General features: G+C 33.4%; 2 protein-coding genes and 1 non-coding gene across 3 annotated transcripts; 2 read left to right on the top strand and 1 right to left on the bottom strand.

The window, feature by feature from the left end:
• Positions 1–439: 439 nt before the first annotated feature.
• LOC123924295 (prostaglandin reductase-3) lies at positions 440–8,499 on the top strand. The gene is made up of 18 exons (XM_045977136.1): positions 440–1,008; positions 1,608–1,781; positions 2,392–2,573; positions 2,808–2,913; positions 3,185–3,261; positions 3,419–3,506; positions 3,970–4,156; positions 4,326–4,452; positions 4,780–4,860; positions 4,967–5,068; positions 5,224–5,319; positions 5,514–5,588; positions 5,998–6,117; positions 6,874–7,002; positions 7,206–7,283; positions 7,767–7,853; positions 8,003–8,089; positions 8,201–8,499. Exons 1-18 carry the CDS (start codon positions 954–956, stop codon positions 8,249–8,251), a joined length of 1,902 nt encoding a protein of 633 aa, XP_045833092.1. The 5' UTR covers positions 440–953; the 3' UTR covers positions 8,252–8,499.
• A 1,303-nt stretch (positions 8,500–9,802) lies between these two features.
• TRNAT-UGU lies at positions 9,803–9,874 on the top strand. The gene has a single exon. It is a non-coding gene; the product is annotated as a tRNA-Thr (tRNA).
• Positions 9,875–11,614: 1,740 nt separating this feature from the next.
• On the bottom strand, positions 11,615–16,011 carry LOC123924294. The gene is made up of 7 exons (XM_045977135.1): positions 15,600–16,011; positions 13,682–13,739; positions 13,495–13,575; positions 13,366–13,401; positions 12,993–13,232; positions 12,762–12,903; positions 11,615–12,673 (listed from the first exon to the last, which is right to left on the bottom strand). Exons 1-7 carry the CDS (start codon positions 15,818–15,820, stop codon positions 12,180–12,182), a joined length of 1,272 nt encoding a protein of 423 aa, XP_045833091.1. The 5' UTR covers positions 15,821–16,011; the 3' UTR covers positions 11,615–12,179.
• Between the last annotated feature and the right edge of the window lie 900 nt (positions 16,012–16,911).

Genomic DNA, 16,911 nt, shown 5'->3' with positions numbered 1-16,911 from the left:
AATTTTAACGGAGACAATTTCCTATAATGATTTCTTTTAAGATGACTATTAATAAGAGTCAGAGACAATCTTTAAAGCATCTTAGGATATATCTTTCGTCGCCAGTGTTTTCACATGGTCAGTTGTATGTTGCAATTTCAAGAGTTACTTCTAGAAAAAGATTAAAAATATTGATCATCGATGACAACGGTGAAGATACAACTAAGACTTCGAATGTGGTCTACAAGGAAGTCTTCCGTAATATAACATAATTTTCTTTGTATGAATATTTATCCAAAATTATTGTTGAACTTTCGTTTAATGTTACTCAAAAATTTTCATATTATATTATTGCAATTATCATATCGTAATTTATAATTACATATCTTACCGCTAATTAGACCCGCGATGTTCTAGTTTTTGACAAAATAAAAAACACGAAATCTCAAATTGAAAGGCCAAGTTTATGATTTACATTGATTGGTATCAAAAGATGAGAGAGAGCATGTGTGGGAGTATGATCCCACCAAATCGCAAATTGGTAAATGGTAATTAAATTTGGTAATAACATGACATTATCACTGCAGATTGTAGAGTACTACATAATATTTGTCCTTATCCTTTCATTCATTGATTCATGACGCAACGCAAGTCAAACACCGGCAAGTTGATTATATTATATTACGCGAAGAACGAGATAACAAATATTTTCGCTATTTTCATTTCGACGAAAACAAAGAACAAATTTTTGAGACTCATCATCCATCATCATTTATCGCTTTCCTTATTAAAGTAGTTTATTTTATTATAAAAAGATAATAATCAAACATAAATAGAACAAGATTATTTCCACCCGAAATCCGATTCTTAATTATTGAATTGTCGCTTTATAACAACATACTACACTTACTCTGTTATCGATCTCATCGTTTTCAACAAAATACTTGATATCTAACACCACCAAAAGAACGATAATGGAGATCAAAGCTGGTTTATCAGCACTTGTCACTGGTGGTGCTTCTGGAATCGGTAACTCCAATCATCCATTTCACTTTTCAATTACTACTACCATGTTTCGTATCAAACAACATGCTTCTATATTTTTGGTATTCAATTATTGGAAGTGCTTTCAAAATTGAAATTGGTTATTAATTCACTTTTTTAGACTTTGTTCATTTGCAACACAATTCACTCATTCAATCCCAACTTGGTCAACCCCCGTGGGTTGGCCAACGGGTAAAAGCTTGGAACCTTGGAGTGTGCTCCTTCAAGGTCTCTGGTCGATCAGAGATCGTGTCTTAAAAAAAATTAATAAAGAAAGTAAAATCCCAAGTTCGTCGAGTCTTAATTCTTATTATCTAGTACTCCCCCGTTCCAAAATATAAGCAAAAATGAGTCAAGGAAACTTGATGTATTTGGTTAAAAATTTATACAAAATAAATTCACTTTTGTTGACCAATTTTTGTTTATATTTTAGGACGGATGAAGTACATATGTAAGAAATTTTAGTTCTATAGTGGCGTACTAGAAAAAAATGAAATTATTAATCATTTGTGTGTGAATATATGCTTGATACAGTCTATAATAGTGTTAGTTATACTATTGATGTGTGTAATCTGTCTGTACAGGTAAAGGTCTTGTCCTAGCTCTTGCAGAGAAGGGTGTATTTATCACAATTGTTGATTTTTCTGAAGAAAGGGGAAGACAAGTCGCGACCCTTGTTGAGAAAATTAATACCAAGTTTCATCCTAAGTTAGAACATCCATCTGTCTTATTTGTGAAATGTGATGTTACCAACTCAAGTAAGTGTGGCTCTATTGTTTGATGTCTATCATCAATGCCCAAACCTTCATTTGTTCTTGCATTGTGAATATAATGTTGTTTCTGTTCCATGTAGTGAAGTAACACAACTTAGGATAAGGACCTCGACACACATGACACTGATACTGACACGTAGACTATACTTTATGAAAAATTTAAGTGATCGAATGTAACTACATGTGTGGTGACACCAAAAGTTGTCGGACACTGTGCGTGCCTTCAATCTGAAAATGTCGTTGCTACATAATGAACAACCTTCCTCTGGGAGATCTCGAGACTAGTTAAATAGTTACCACTGAGTGAAATTGTTTGTGATTTAGACATGAATTATATTTATCTAGATTGGGTCTCTAGTCTACTGGCAGCTCCAGCATGTTATTGGCGCTCTATCAACAGACTTGGGTGCCTCCCCTAGCTTCCAATTTATTCAATAAAAAAGAAAAAATAACACCACTTAGCATTGGCCTTCTACACCTTTCAATCTCCAACTATTATGAAGTAATATAATATATAGTAAATATAAATGCCATGAATCATCAAATACACTTGCTAGTTTATTATACAGACGTATTAACTCAAAGCCACCAACAGGGGATCTAGCGGCTGCATTTGAGAAGCACGTTTCAACATTTGGAGGACTAGACATTTGTATTGCTAGTGCAGGGATTAGTAACCCTATACCATTCGATAAGGATGATACGGATGGCACTCGTTCATGGAGACACACTCTTAATGTGAATTTTATTGCAGTTTTAGACACCACCCGCCTTGCGGTAAGTTTGAAATGTGACCTGGATTTGGTTTTTCATATCCTTTAAGAAGACCTTTTACTGGATTCTTCCTAAAGAAAGTTGGTTCACATTTTTAATGTGGAAAATATAATGGTTTTCTTTCACATACTTACATTATTGATCACACAGTTCACCTTTCGTTGCTTAAATAAACAAAGGGGCTTAAAACCATTAACCATTTATTATTATTGACGTTGATTGCCTTCATTTCAATAGACTAAAACCATGGAAGCTTTGAAAAGGCCTGGCACGATCATCAATCTGGGTTCTGCTTCTGGTCTTTATCCAATGTATTTCGACCCTATCTATAGTGGTTCTAAAGGTTTGCCATTTACTGGCTTGAGAGCTTTCTGTTCAATTTCAACAAATTAAATTAAATGTTAAGGATATCTTATGGGTCTTTCAAGATGTAGCTTTTCTTGTTTTTCTCTACCAGTAGTATATTTTCTTGCTTATGCCGAAAATACAAGAAAAGCGAGTCACAAAATTTTTTGGCATCTTGGAGTACACTTTACTCCTAGTATTATATAATTTTTTGGTTACCCAATGAAGAACTTACTATTGATTCCTAAACTGTTACTTCACTTCGGCAGGTGGTGTTGTTATGTTTACTAGGGCACTTCGTTTTTACAAACGTAAAGGAATCAGAGTCAATGTGCTTTGCCCTGAGGTAAGAGTTGTTTTTGAACATTGAAGAATATTTTTTTGGGTTATAAAAATTAATCTTTAATATATGAAAATAATAGAAGCGATTTATGTTAAGCAAATATATCTTTAATCTATGCTTTTTTTACAATTTACTATAATTTTTCGAATGTTTAGTGCAGTTTGTTGAAACTGAGATGGGCTTAATGGTGGATCCCAAATTCATTGGTATGATGGGGGGCTTTGTACCTATGGAAATGGTGGTGAAAGGTAAGTCTGCATGTTTCCTTGTCCTTTGGTATGCTTTGGCTAAAAGAGTGTGGGTGTTTTTAATTTTGTAGCATCTAACTTATGTTTTAACTTGAGATATGGTGTTAGAATATCTAGAAATATATCATATGTTTTTGTTTTTTTGATAGGAAACAACTTCATATATTAAGGCAGCAAGTTATTTGGACAAACTTTCAACAGTTTCATTTAATATTTAATAATGTTTTTTATTTTACGAAAACCAATTTATTCGATTATTTTTATAAGGTACTTACCTATTAAGAAGCGAGTATTATTAGATACACATTATGAGAATGTCGATGAGTTTTTTTTTTTTTGACAGATGAATGTCCCTGAGTTTTTTTGACAAATGAATGTCCCCGCGCCAATAATTCAGTGATTGGTCTATATTTCTCATCATGTATAAATAATTTTTGATATGAAAGTATTTAAACCTCTGAAGGTGCTTTTGAGCTCATCACGGATGAGAGCAAAGCTGGTCATTGCTTATGGATTACTAATCGTCGTGGTCTGGAGTACTGGCCCACCCCATCAGAAGAAGAAAAGTACTCGATACGTTCTACACGTTTCAGGAGAAGAGCTGAATACAAATCTCCATCAATTAAACTACCTGAGAGTTTTGAAAAAGTGTATGTATTTCTACTCTATCTTTCTACGACACACACGCACACACGTGCGCGTATGCCTCCGGAAGGTGTTTATTCTCTATTTCATTAGTTCTAGACGAAGTGTTCTCGTGATTTTATTCATTTAAAGATGGGTTGTTTGTAGTTTCATATAGCTGCCAACTGTTTGCAGAGTTGTTCATACCTTGAGTCACAACTTTCGGAATGCTACTGGCATAGTGAGAGCACCACTGAGATTACCTATCAAACCAAATCATGTTCTTGTGAAGATAATTTATGCTGGTGTAAATGCTAGTGATGTAAGTTGTTACTTCTTTGTAGAGGACTTGCGTGCACATTTAGTTTTTTCTTAAATATATCTCTTAGAGACATGTTCAGGCCTTAGCTTCCTGTCAAATGGCCTCGTTCAAAGTAAATTAAGGATTAACCCAATAAGTTCAAATTCAAAGGAAACATCACGGACTTAGCATTAAATTCATAATAAGCTTAATATTCTGATATACCTGTGACTTTCCTATATACTCAAAACACTCTACTCGTGTCTGTCTTTAACATGCTATATTCTCATTTCATAAAAAAATTGTAATTTCATCCAGAATTCTAACAAGAACTTGTTGTAACTATAGGTAAATTTTAGTTCAGGACGCTATTTTGGTGGCAATAACAAGGAGACTGCAGCTCGTCTTCCATTTGATGCAGGATTTGAGGTACAACGTATCTCCAAACATAGATTTCTTTTATGAAGCTACCATATCACTCAATGCAGTATGCCTATACTCATGTGTACTGAGTGTCGTTTATTTTTTATTTTAGGCCGTGGGAATAATTGCAGCAGTTGGGGATTCTGTCACTGACTTGAAAGTTGGCTTGCCTTGTGCTTTCATGACTTTTGGAGGCTATGCTGAATTCACAATGGTGAACAGTGTTCAACATATTTTTAATATTCTTTCATACAGTGACATAAATAATCACCGATTCACCGATGTTTTCATTTACCACTTTTTATAAAACTGATGCGATACTTATTATGGTGTAAGTTATTGATGATGTTGTCTTGTTAATTGGGTTAGATTCCTTCAAAATACGCTCTTCCAGTGCCTAGACCAGATCCAGAAGGTGTTGCCATGCTTACATCAGGATTAACAGCTTCAATTGCTCTCGACAAGGTTGATTAATATAAGATTGTCTCCTTGCTTCAGATGTATCTTGATTCGCTAATATTTGTAACTGTGGTCATCTCATCTATCAATGAAATCCAAACTTTTTCATGATTTACTACTATCTTTGAACCTTATATTTAGTGTTGGTTTGTCTTCTACTTGATTGGCATGTCCTGATACGATTTTTGTATACTGCAAAGGCAGGACAGATGGAATCTGGAAAAGTTGTCCTTGTTACTGCTGCGGCAGGAGGAACCGGTCAATTTGCTGTTCAGGTGCCTTCACAAATCTAACTCCACCTTTTTCAAACATATTCATATTGTGTATGTGTTACTAGGAATTTTGTTTTTGAACAAATTGGATGCTTCTTGATATTTTGTACTTGTAGGGAGAGCTTGGGCAAAGCCAAACTAGTCATCATGATTTAGACAAAATTCAGCATCTTTTGTTTTCTCTATTTACTTTACGATCTTATTTTGCTGCATGATATTCATTATTGATACTTTTTATTCACTTTTTTTCAAGCACTATTTGTTCTTTAGTTCATAAAACGGACTCGTACACGTGTTCCCTTGATTCCTTGAAACCTTAGTTAACCAATTACTATTTAAGACAAAGATTTCTAGTTGTTCTTTTGCAGTTATTTTCTATTGCCTGGCCTTTAATATGAAATTCTATATGCAGCTTGCAAAATTAGCAGGTAATACCGTGGTTGCCACTTGTGGTGGTGGGGAAAAGGCCAAGCTTCTGAAAGAATTGGGTGTTGACAGAGTCATAGACTATCGTAGTGAAGATATAAAAACGGTAATCCTTTGATTTGTTTAGGGTTCTGACAACAATAACTATGATATACTGTATATAGTATGTGGACCAGTGGTGTGATCTGCAACATTTTTGGATAAGATATACATAAATAAATATAGCTAGGCCCTATAAGAGCGTATTCATTGAATTCAACTCAAGCACATTATGATATTCACATGTTTTTTGAGTCCTTGATATATATATAGCTAACTTAAATATCCAACGTGTGACTGCCCAGTTTCTAATGAATGATGGTAATTTTATTCATTCGGGGAACTTCTTATGCTATCTTGTATGCTTTGTTAAAAGAATTTCGAAACTTAGTTCCCAGAATATTGCTACTATTGACAGACCTCAACCTCTGCTCCCTTCTTTAGCAGTCCCTTTTTATACCATACAATACAATTATTATCATTTCATAGAGAATAGCCACCAAAGGTGAACCTCTTGGACATTATATTAGATATATTTTCACAAAAGATATATTTATCATTCCCGGAAGTGAAGAAAAGTAGAAATCCATTTTAAAACTGTTGAGACAATAGTGAATATAGTGATACAACATCTCTGTTGAACAATTTGCATTGTGGACTGTGTATATGCTCTCAATAAAGTATAAACAAATATGCTTCATCAAATAGGAAAACTTTAAATATCAATCTATTGCATTTGCTGACAAAAGCTTAAAACCAAATGGGCGTAGCCTATGTAAACTGCTTACTATCAACGTGTTAAGTTTGTGAGTTACTTTTGCAGGTTCTAAAGAAAGAGTTCCCAAAAGGTATTGACATCATCTATGAGTCTGTTGGTGGTGACATGTTAAAATTGTGCTTGGATGCTTTGGCAGTCCATGGACGACTTATTGTCATTGGCATGATTTCTCAGGTTTTTACTAATTTTATTTTTCTTCTCATGCCACACTTGTACACACATCCGCACTTGTGAAATTTCACTGCATCTATAAAATGTATGAAGCAGTTACCCTCTATTAGTAGTTTGCTAGATACAAGCTGTTTCTTTCCCCTCAATCGAAATGTATTGCCAATGAACAATATTGATTTCATATTTGTTGTTTTTGTTAATATCAGTATCAAGGAGAAGATGGTTGGACACCGTCAAAATATCCTGGACTTTGTGAGAAGCTCTTGGCGAAGAGTCAAACTGTGGTATGTAGAAATATGAAGTTATGCACTTGTAGGCAGCCACTGCATTTTGTTGTTGTTTATGATTGATTATAAATCTTCAGAGACTACATTTTTCATCCCAGAACTTGCATTGTTTTTAAATGTTAGAGACTTAAAAATTATTAATACAGGATTAGGAAAATTATTTTTAAGTAAACAGTTACTATAAATATTAGCTGTAAATGATTTTTGTATTGATTTAAGTAAGATTACGAATTAAACACCATAAACAAAGTGGGGAAATTTTGGATTTTATTTTCAATTTGCAAATTTCTATCCAAAATATTTCTAATTTGGGACAAGCGGTATGATCAACCCAGTAAATAGACACCTATTTGTGTTATTTGTTTCCCAACTCCCGAGTTAAATATTTTTATTCCAAGATATTAATCTCCGGTACAAACTTCCATTTTTTACTGCAAATTATTTTTCTTATTGTCATATATTATTGGCCAAAATTTTCAGGCTGGCTTTTTCCTGGTGCAATATAGTCACTTGTGGCAAGAACATCTTGATAGACTATTTGATGTTTACTCTAAGGGAAAACTAAAGGTAATTTATATGCATTTTATACCCGTGGATCAATTAAAAAGAATCAAGACATATTAGTCTGGTCTTTCCTAGTCGTTATCCTTCGCAATTGCCTTGCTTTTAAGTTTTGAAGTTTGCGTTTCGTTGCTTTTTCTCGTTTGTTCTCACAGGTTGCTGTGGATCCAAAGAGATTTCTAGGCCTGCATTCTGTTGCAGATGCTGTTGAGTATCTCCATTCAGGCAAAAGCGTTGGGAAGGTAATTTACTTTCTTAAGAAATACTATACTATACAGTGCAGTTTTGATTTTGTAACTGTTGTGTTACTTGTGTAATACATTACACAATCTAATTATATAACTTTTTTCTAGGTGGTTGTCTGTGTCGACCCAACCTTCGTTAATCAAGTTGCCAAATTATGAGTCAGCACATGTCAAATACAGAAAGAAGTCAAGTTTTGAGCTCATAGTTTAAAGATTGTTCTAGAATGTTACCGAAAATAGTGCTGAAATATTCTCGATGCTTTTTTATTTTTGGATTACTTGAAAGAATAATGCTCAATTATGTATACCATATATAGTACAGCTATCAGCAGAACAAAACGAGATATCATGTTCTTTCATTTGTATGTCTACAAAATAAATTATAAGTCCTTTCATTTGTAAAACTCTCTTGCTTTTGTGAAAACTCATCAGTCCTTCTATTTGCTTTGCTCAAAAGTTGAAAGCGGCTTTTCAAATGATTGCGTGCTAATTTGGTTTGAATGTTGAAAGGATTTGGTGAGTAGTAACTCATTCTGATAAGGAGAGATATTTCAATCATTAATTAAAAAGATCCAGAGAATATAATTCAATAAATTTATAATTTGTTGAAATTTTTATAGTGAGCAATTTTGAAGTAGGCCTATTCAAAAATAGTTCGCATCTAACCTGGTGAGACTGTGAGAGAATGATCTTGTATGAGTCAGGATCCGTTGACACCAACTAGTTTGACACCAAATGTTACACCTCTCAATAACGTTTTAACCGATATAAATTTTATAAAATCCACCGTTGGATTGAAAGTTTACATCATATAGATCATTTGTGTAAAATTTCAGACAAATCCAAAATAATTTGATATGCTATTGAGACACATAAAGATTAACGGCATTTAAAAAAATACAAAAACCGTTAATTTTGATGTATCTCAATAACATATCAAATGATTTTGGATTTATTTGAAATTTTACACAAATGATCTATATGATGTAAACTTTCAATCCAACGGTGGATTTTATAAAATTTATATCGGTTAAAACGTTATTGAGAGGTGTAACATTTGGTGTCAAACTAGTTGGTGTCAACGGATCCTGACTCATCTTGTATAATAAGAAGAATGAAATTATTTAGCCTGAAGTATGTATCACAAACTTTACTTACTTAGCTCGAAGGGTGAGAGTGTTCAAAGTCCAAACATATTTGTACACTCAACAGTCTGGGAAACTAAACAATGTGGGACTCCAAACAACTTCGATAGATTCAATTGATTTTAATTTATTGATAATTGGTTTTAATTTTATAAATTTAGAGTATGTTGATAAAATAATAATTAATAAAGTTAAAATGAAAGGTCACTGTGAGTTTATTCCAGTTGACAGGGACATCGCATTATTTACGCATGAGATGAGGTTTGAACTCTAAACACTTCACTTATTCACTTTTAAGGCGAAATTTCTAACCACTAAATTATTTGACAAAAAAAAAATTCAATCAAATGAAAATTTCTTATCAAGATACAAAATTTTTTATCAAGAGTTGGTAAAATATTTTCAAATCATTTGACGGAAAAAAAAAAGGTCAAATCCCTGCTATAACCAATAACTTAAGGTGGACTTTTATCTCATAGAAAAGAAGATGTGAACCTTTTACTATCTATCAAACACATGGCATGACGGTTTCAAATATAAAACAGTAAATATTATATCAAAACAAGCCCTTATAGCTCAGTGGTAGAGCGTCAGTCTTGTAAACTGAAGGTCCGCAGTTCGATCCTGCGTGAGGGCATATTCATATTTTATTTTTTTTACTTTACTTTACTTTGTTTTGTTATTAAACACACGATTTTCTCTATGCTTAGTGTGTGTTTGGTTCAGCGGTGGCTAGAATTGAGTTTGGTAGAATTGAGTTTGACAGAATTGATTTTAGTTAAAAGTGAGTTGGTCAGAATTGATTTATGTTTGGATACATTATTTAAAAGTGATTCTCAATCTTTAATGTTGTTTGGTAATTTAAAATTAAAATTGCTTTTAGACGTGGAAATTACCATAAGGGTATAATATGCAATACCAAGATACTCCTATACCTGTTTAATATTTTGAGTTTATCTAATTAATTAAAATAAATTTAAAAAACAAACAAGAATTCTCTAGAACCATTAATCAAAAATATAAAAAGAATTCTCTAGATCCCAATGTAAAGATGAAGAAGACTATTCCGATGCTAAGATGAAGAAAATTGTTCTCAGTCTCAAAAATTCTATTGCAAAATTTCATCTCCTTCATTCTCAATAAAATATGTCACCAACTACCCAAATCTCTTTTTACTCAAAAAAATAAAATAAATACTTGCACAAAAAAAAAACACAAATCTCTCATCGCACAAACCACCGTCAAACAGATCAAGATTCGCCGTCATGCAAGCAACGATTTTTCACCCAAACTCTACGCTCCTTGTTCTCTTGTTTGACTTCTCCCTCTTTGAAACAACAACCATGGACACTCATCTTGAACAACAAACATGGCAGATACTAAAAAAGGGTAATATGGGAATATGAGCCTTGGGAAACAAAAACTAAAGTTCAGAATCGATTCTAGGAAACGCAGAAGCTCCGAATCTTAGCTTCAGCTCAACGTGAGTTTGAGAGAGAATCAATTTTGATTGAATCCAAGCCAAACATGAAATTTCATAGTCAAACCACGTTTGACCGTGTGAAACGCGTGTCTGGGTCGTTGTAACGCCAAACCAAACAGATACTTAGTCTATCACTAATGTGGCGTAACGTATTCTCAATGTCAATGACTTTAAAAAAAATAAATTGAAGTATAATCTTCGAAACATTGAATTTTTAAAATCGCACACTAATGTGACATACAACATACTACTCTGTCCCAAAATATAAGGGAAAATTGGTCAAAGAAAGTTGATGTATTTGGTTAAAAATTTGGACTAGATACATCAACTTTAGTTGACCAATTTTCCCTTATATTTTGGGACGGAGGGAGTAATATTGAGTGATTTTAAAATAGAGAGACCAATTTTGTGATTGAGTGAAAATAGAAGAACCAAAACTATAATTAAATTTCTTTTTTTATAATTTGACGAATTAGGTTGAAATTGGTAATTTTTCATTTTAATTCTTAGTAAATTTCCCGAAAACATCTAGCATTTATCTTTTACAAGAATTGTTTTCACTTATTCTCATGATATTGAATGTTAATTGCATTATTTTTTTTTCTTTTGCCAATGTGGGTGATTGCATTTAATTTGAGCTCTCCTTTTTAAAAATTGTTTTTACATTTTTATATGAAATTTATTTTAAGAAAAAGACAAAAAAGTTACTCCAAATTACAATATTTTTTTCTTAACAAGTGTATTTTCTCTCTCTCTCTCTCTCTCTCTCTCTTTATAATTAGGAAAAGAGAGTAGTTTAATTGGCTAACAACATTAATCTCATTTCATGAAACTTGATGAACTTTTGAAAGTTATGTGAACAAAAATGTTTGAGCAACCATACCCCATATCAACTTCTGCCAAATAATACTATTCAGTAATCAAGAGACTTGAAACTCCTATCCACAAATCAAACAAAGTAAAACCCTGAAAGATTCTCTTTTTTTACATGTTAGACATGTCTAATTTACAATTTTCAGCCTTAAACATGGCACTTTATTCCCTCATATATATGTGTCAATGTGTGTGTATATATATACAGAAATTTTCATGCACCAAGTACATATTTCCTATTTCAAACAAATATATAACCTAGTGAGTAGTTACCATAGTCAAACATCACCCAGTTTATTTCTAACAGTAAGTATTCTCCTTCATGAGTGACAACAGTTATAACTTATGATCACCTGTTTATTTCTACGGCAATCAAATCTGATGGAACTATCCTTATCACCCTTCACATCAACCGTGAAATTGATAGTTGAATCATCACAACCATTACTGCCAGAAACAATGGCCGGTTCATTGTTGCACCAAAAAATCTATCATATTCACATCCTTCATTGTCTCAGAAAATTCGTGATGCTTCAAACAAAATTATCGCAAAGTATCTTCTCAAGTCAGATCTGAGCGAGCACCTTCATAACCTGGAGCGACCAACGCGTTTAATACCTCTAAAAGGTGAATGCCTAGGAGCTGAAGCACACGACCTCCCATTTAGATTCCCGCATAATTTCACATCCCAACCTTCAACATTCTTAGGAACACAAACGTCAAAAAGAAATTGCCCAAGAACACTGTGAGCGCTGATGCTAGGGAAACTCGGAACACAAACAGGCTCTTCTTTCTGTTCGTCGCGTGGAATCCCAGATTCTCTATCACTGTTGTTATGTCCTGCTGAACTAGGCAAAAAGAAGTGGTCACTTGGACCTACTGCAACTCTTCTAAAGCTCTCATTTGAATTGATTGCAACTTTCTGCAGGTCACAAATTAACTCGGATATCTCATCATGCGTACCGTCTATACCAGTTCTTTCTCGTTCAAGTATCACTTTTCGTGAATACGTTGACACGGCCTTCTCCAATAAATGGCTCACAGCAGCTCTGTATTGGATTGGATGATGTCTGTAATGACCTGAATCAAATAATAGTAACTATTATGACTAGTTTGTCAAACTCGTTCAAGCTTGCCATAACATAATTAACATGGATCTCAGACTAACCAACATGAGAGGAGCTTCTCATATTTACAAGATTGACATCACCATTGAGATTGCGTAATCGTTGAGCAAAATCATATATACTTTGATATCTCACAAGGTCATCATTCTCCGAACATAAAATTAGAAACGGAGCCCCAAAGTTCTGAAGACAACAACAAAATTAGGTTTAATTTACTAAAGTAAAAAATAAAAACATACAAAACATTCAAAATGGTAAAAATAGATACTTACAACTGAAGAATATAAAGCCTGCCAATGTTCGGCTGATTGAGATTCAAACCTAGTCAAGTATAAAGCATCTAAACCAGATGCAACAGACTTTGCTACCAAAGAAGCAAGCTTTGATGGTCCGGGCACTTTTGCGATGGAAGGGTGTAGAGAAAAGCGGAAGCCAAAATCACTTGTAACATCTAGAGGGCCAGAATCATATATATGTCCAGAAACACAGTTTCTAAACAATTGGCAGTCATGCTAGAAAATAACAAATTAATTAATAAATAAATTTCATGATGGCATCGAAGCAAAACACATCATCAATCAACGAAGAAAGTGGGGTTCGAAAAAAGAAAGAATTCATTAAATTAAAAATTGAAAAGTGCATTACCAAGTTGAGTGGAGCTGTACATCTTCCTTCACTAAGCTGCATTTGTGTGAAAAATGATTATTGTGAGCATTTCAAAACTTCAGATAATATTCTCCATACCAAAGATAAATATTGGACACCTGAAATTACCTGAAATAATTTGTACAGACAAGCTTTTGATCCGGCAGAAAAAGAAGCAAATACAACAGGACATGGTCTAGTCCTCAGTACCTGCATAAACCAAAGTAACTTGTTTCACTAAAAACCTACGACTATGATGCAGCGGAAAATGGTACCTAGAAATTTGGGGTAGCAGAATAATTATTTTAAAACTAACCTCGACAAGTTCATCAAAAACATAAAATGCCAATGGCACGGTGCTTTCCTCATTGAATCTGGATGAAAACAAAATTATGATATCAAAATTCCATCAGTATTATACATCAAACCACCAAGTCCAGGTATGTACAAATTTAAAAAGGCGGTGACGTGAGACCAATGAATATTCAGTTGGTTATGAAATGTGCAAAACAAAGTTTGATGCTCTACTCTGCCATATTCCTTTTACAATAAAAATAACCTTGTGCTTCTAAATATCATTGACTTGATTAGGGAAGTAGAACTTCTTTTTGGTTTTTTTTTCATGAAATCAAACTATTTGAGCTTTGTAATAGAGCACTTCAACCAGAAATAAAAGTGATTGAACAAATGTAATATGTGGGGGAGAAATGTATTTTCAGACAAGTCTATTATATTTCCATAGGCATCAAAATGGAATCACAAACCTCCCACAATGGTTCCAGCTGAATCCATGGCCTATGAAGCACGGACACAAACACGGATACCAGACACGACACAAACACATCGACACCGATAACAATTTGAGAAAATGACATAAGCCAATGTAATTATAAGTGTCGTGTCGGAAGAGTGCCCGTGCTTCTTACAAGATTCAACATTATAGTTTGGTATGAATTAAATACGTAAAGATAAAATTTACTGGTATGGACACGCCTAGTCCATGGCTTCTTACAAGATTCAACGTTATAGTTTGGTATGAATTAAATACGTAAAGGTACAATTTACACCTCTCTAACCTACCCGTATTCTAAATTTCACAAGTCTGTATAAGGTACACATATATTACCAGCCCACCCAATTTTTGGAGTAACTTATTCTATTCTCAGCACATGGTCCCCTTTCTAGTTGACAAAGCAGGTCAGCACATAATTTCTACCAACTAAGAAAAAAAGCATAAATAAAGAACACATGAGATTTGATCAGAGTTTGGAAAACCGTCCTACGTCTCCGATGGCATGGCGGGTGCAGCAATATCGTTCTATCATTCAAGCTTAGGGTTTATAGATTGCAAATAGTGTTTAAATCTCGCCAACTCAAGCAACCTTCACTTGCCCTCTCATTAGTAAACTATGAGTAATACCCAACTGTTTACACTTGTTCGTAATTCAGAGCGAGACAACTAGCGGATGAAAAAAAAAGCACCTAATTCTAAGAAAAGGTGTCAACATACAATCAAATGTTTCACATAAAAGAGCATTATGCTACTTTCACAATGAAAGCATAAATCAAGGCAATATTTTGTTTCTATAATAATTCCACATGGTTAAGCAAGCATAACATGCAATTCATAAAAAGTTGTCCTCTCACAATTCTTAAGGCCAAGTATCTGAGCAAACACACACACACACACACAACTCTAATCTATGAAGCACGTACACTCTTTTAGATTAGGTGTGTCCCGGTGTCGAAGTCGAACACGCGTTGACACTTATGATTACACTAAATTATGTTATTTCCTCATATTATTATTGGTGTCGACGTGTTAGTGTTTGTGCCGTGTCCGGTGCCTGTGCTTCATAGACACTCTAACCCAGAAGTACAACATTCTGAATCACAAACCTCAAAACCATATACAATAAATTGATTCCGAGATTACAAATCCTAAGCACTTAACCTCCAAAATGTAATAATTCTGATTGATAATCCAGTTAACTAAGCACACATACCAATAACCAAAAACATACATGACTGCACTTTTAATTACCAAAAAACACTAACCAAATAGTATTATTTTAGTTCAAACTGTACAAGAAAGCTCGGATTTTTACAATATCCCATCCACAAGTAACACCAAACCCACCAATTAATTATGTTATTAATCCACTAATTAAAAGCACAAAAAAAAAAGGGTAATCATATTTTTTGTATATGAAGAACAAAATAGAAACACTTACGCGGTTAAATAATGAGCATAACAAACAAGAGAATTCCATCCCAAAGAGGAGTAAAGGTCAACGAAATCTTGTAACAACGTTTGTGGAACTGAAACCCAAGCAAAGATTACAACAATTCCTTTGAAATCAGTATCATGTTTTCTTCCCCAATAGATATTACCACCTCTGACAGCACAACCACCACCACCACCACCACCACCTTCTCCTTCAGCTCCACGCATAGCTTGAATTGAAGATAGATGAGATGACCCAGTAAGCAAAACAAGAGAATTTGAGCTGGAAAATTGAAAAGTTTGCAACTTTGTTGTTGGTCGATGACAACACAACAGAACACAACAACGATTGTTTAGAATTCGGAAAAGATAGTGTTGTTGTTTTTTTAGATTAATTTATTATTATTATTATTATTATTATTATTATGGCTGCTAATAAAGACAATAATATGAATAAATATGGTGGGTAATGCAGTGGATATCCTAATTGGGCTTTAAGTTTAGGGTATATACTACTGTGGATACTTTTGTCGTCTTACCGATTAATCAAATACTGATCGTTATTTAAGTAACGGACGAATTTTTTTCAAAATTTTTAATTTTACAACATGTCATACTTAAATAGCGGGCATATAAAAATATAGGACGCGCGAGAAATCAATAAGATGCAAAAATAGGTCCCATATACGTGTGGTGTCTGTGGGTAAAATCTAAAAATTGAAGGTGATGGAAGCTTGAGGGTTCATTATTGAAGGTCCTTGTAGATGACCGACCCTACATCTCATTTCATATTCATGAATGAGGAGGCACCTTCTCTTTCCGCGTCATCATCCTCTAACTTCTTACTAGTTACTAGAAAAAAACATTGCAAACAATTGGAATGTAAATTGGTTCGGTTTGAAGTTTGAACTGTTTTTATTTTTATTTTGTTAAATACATTTTTTTGGATAATATTTTGTTAAATACTCTCTCCGTCCTAAAATATAAGTAAAAATTGGTCAATGAAAGTTGATTTATTTGGTTTAAAATTTAGTTCAGATACATTCACTTTTGTTGACCTCCTTTTGCTTATACTTTGAGAGTACATGTTTTAACTTTAGATTGATGAAATTTTTATAATTTGGTTTGTTTTAGTTTTTAGTATTTTTTAAAAATGAAATTGAGTTAAATTAATTAGTTGGGTTGATCATTTAAAATATTTTTTAAAAATAATATATTCATTATGTCTATTTTTACTATTATTTTTTTAGTGCGTTCTTTGCAATTTTTTTTTTTGTTACGTAAATTTAGGAAGAGGGAATAGTGCGTCAGTGCAAGGC

This window comes from Trifolium pratense, linkage group LG4 (genome assembly GCF_020283565.1).
Source record: "Trifolium pratense cultivar HEN17-A07 linkage group LG4, ARS_RC_1.1, whole genome shotgun sequence".
Lineage (NCBI taxonomy): Eukaryota > Viridiplantae > Streptophyta > Magnoliopsida > Fabales > Fabaceae > Trifolium > Trifolium pratense.
This window is presented reverse-complemented; position numbering and strand designations above follow the sequence as displayed.

Bases quoted from the DNA above. Each gene is read 5' to 3' on its own strand.
- LOC123924294 (XM_045977135.1), bottom strand. From the start codon at position 15,820: ATGCGTGGAGCTGAAGGAGAAGGTGGTGGTGGTGGTGGTGGTGGTTGT. The intron at 13,740-15,599 runs GTAAGTGTTTCT...GTTTTCATCCAG, and splicing joins TATGCTCATTATTTAACCGC to ATTCAATGAGGAAAGCACCG. The intron at 13,233-13,365 runs GTAATGCACTTT...GTTATTTTCTAG, and splicing joins GTACAGCTCCACTCAACTTG to CATGACTGCCAATTGTTTAG.
- LOC123924295 (XM_045977136.1), top strand. From the start codon at position 954: ATGGAGATCAAAGCTGGTTTATCAGCACTTGTCACTGGTGGTGCTTCT. The intron at 3,507-3,969 runs GTAAGTCTGCAT...AAACCTCTGAAG, and splicing joins TATGGAAATGGTGGTGAAAG to GTGCTTTTGAGCTCATCACG. The intron at 7,003-7,205 runs GTTTTTACTAAT...TGTTAATATCAG, and splicing joins TCATTGGCATGATTTCTCAG to TATCAAGGAGAAGATGGTTG.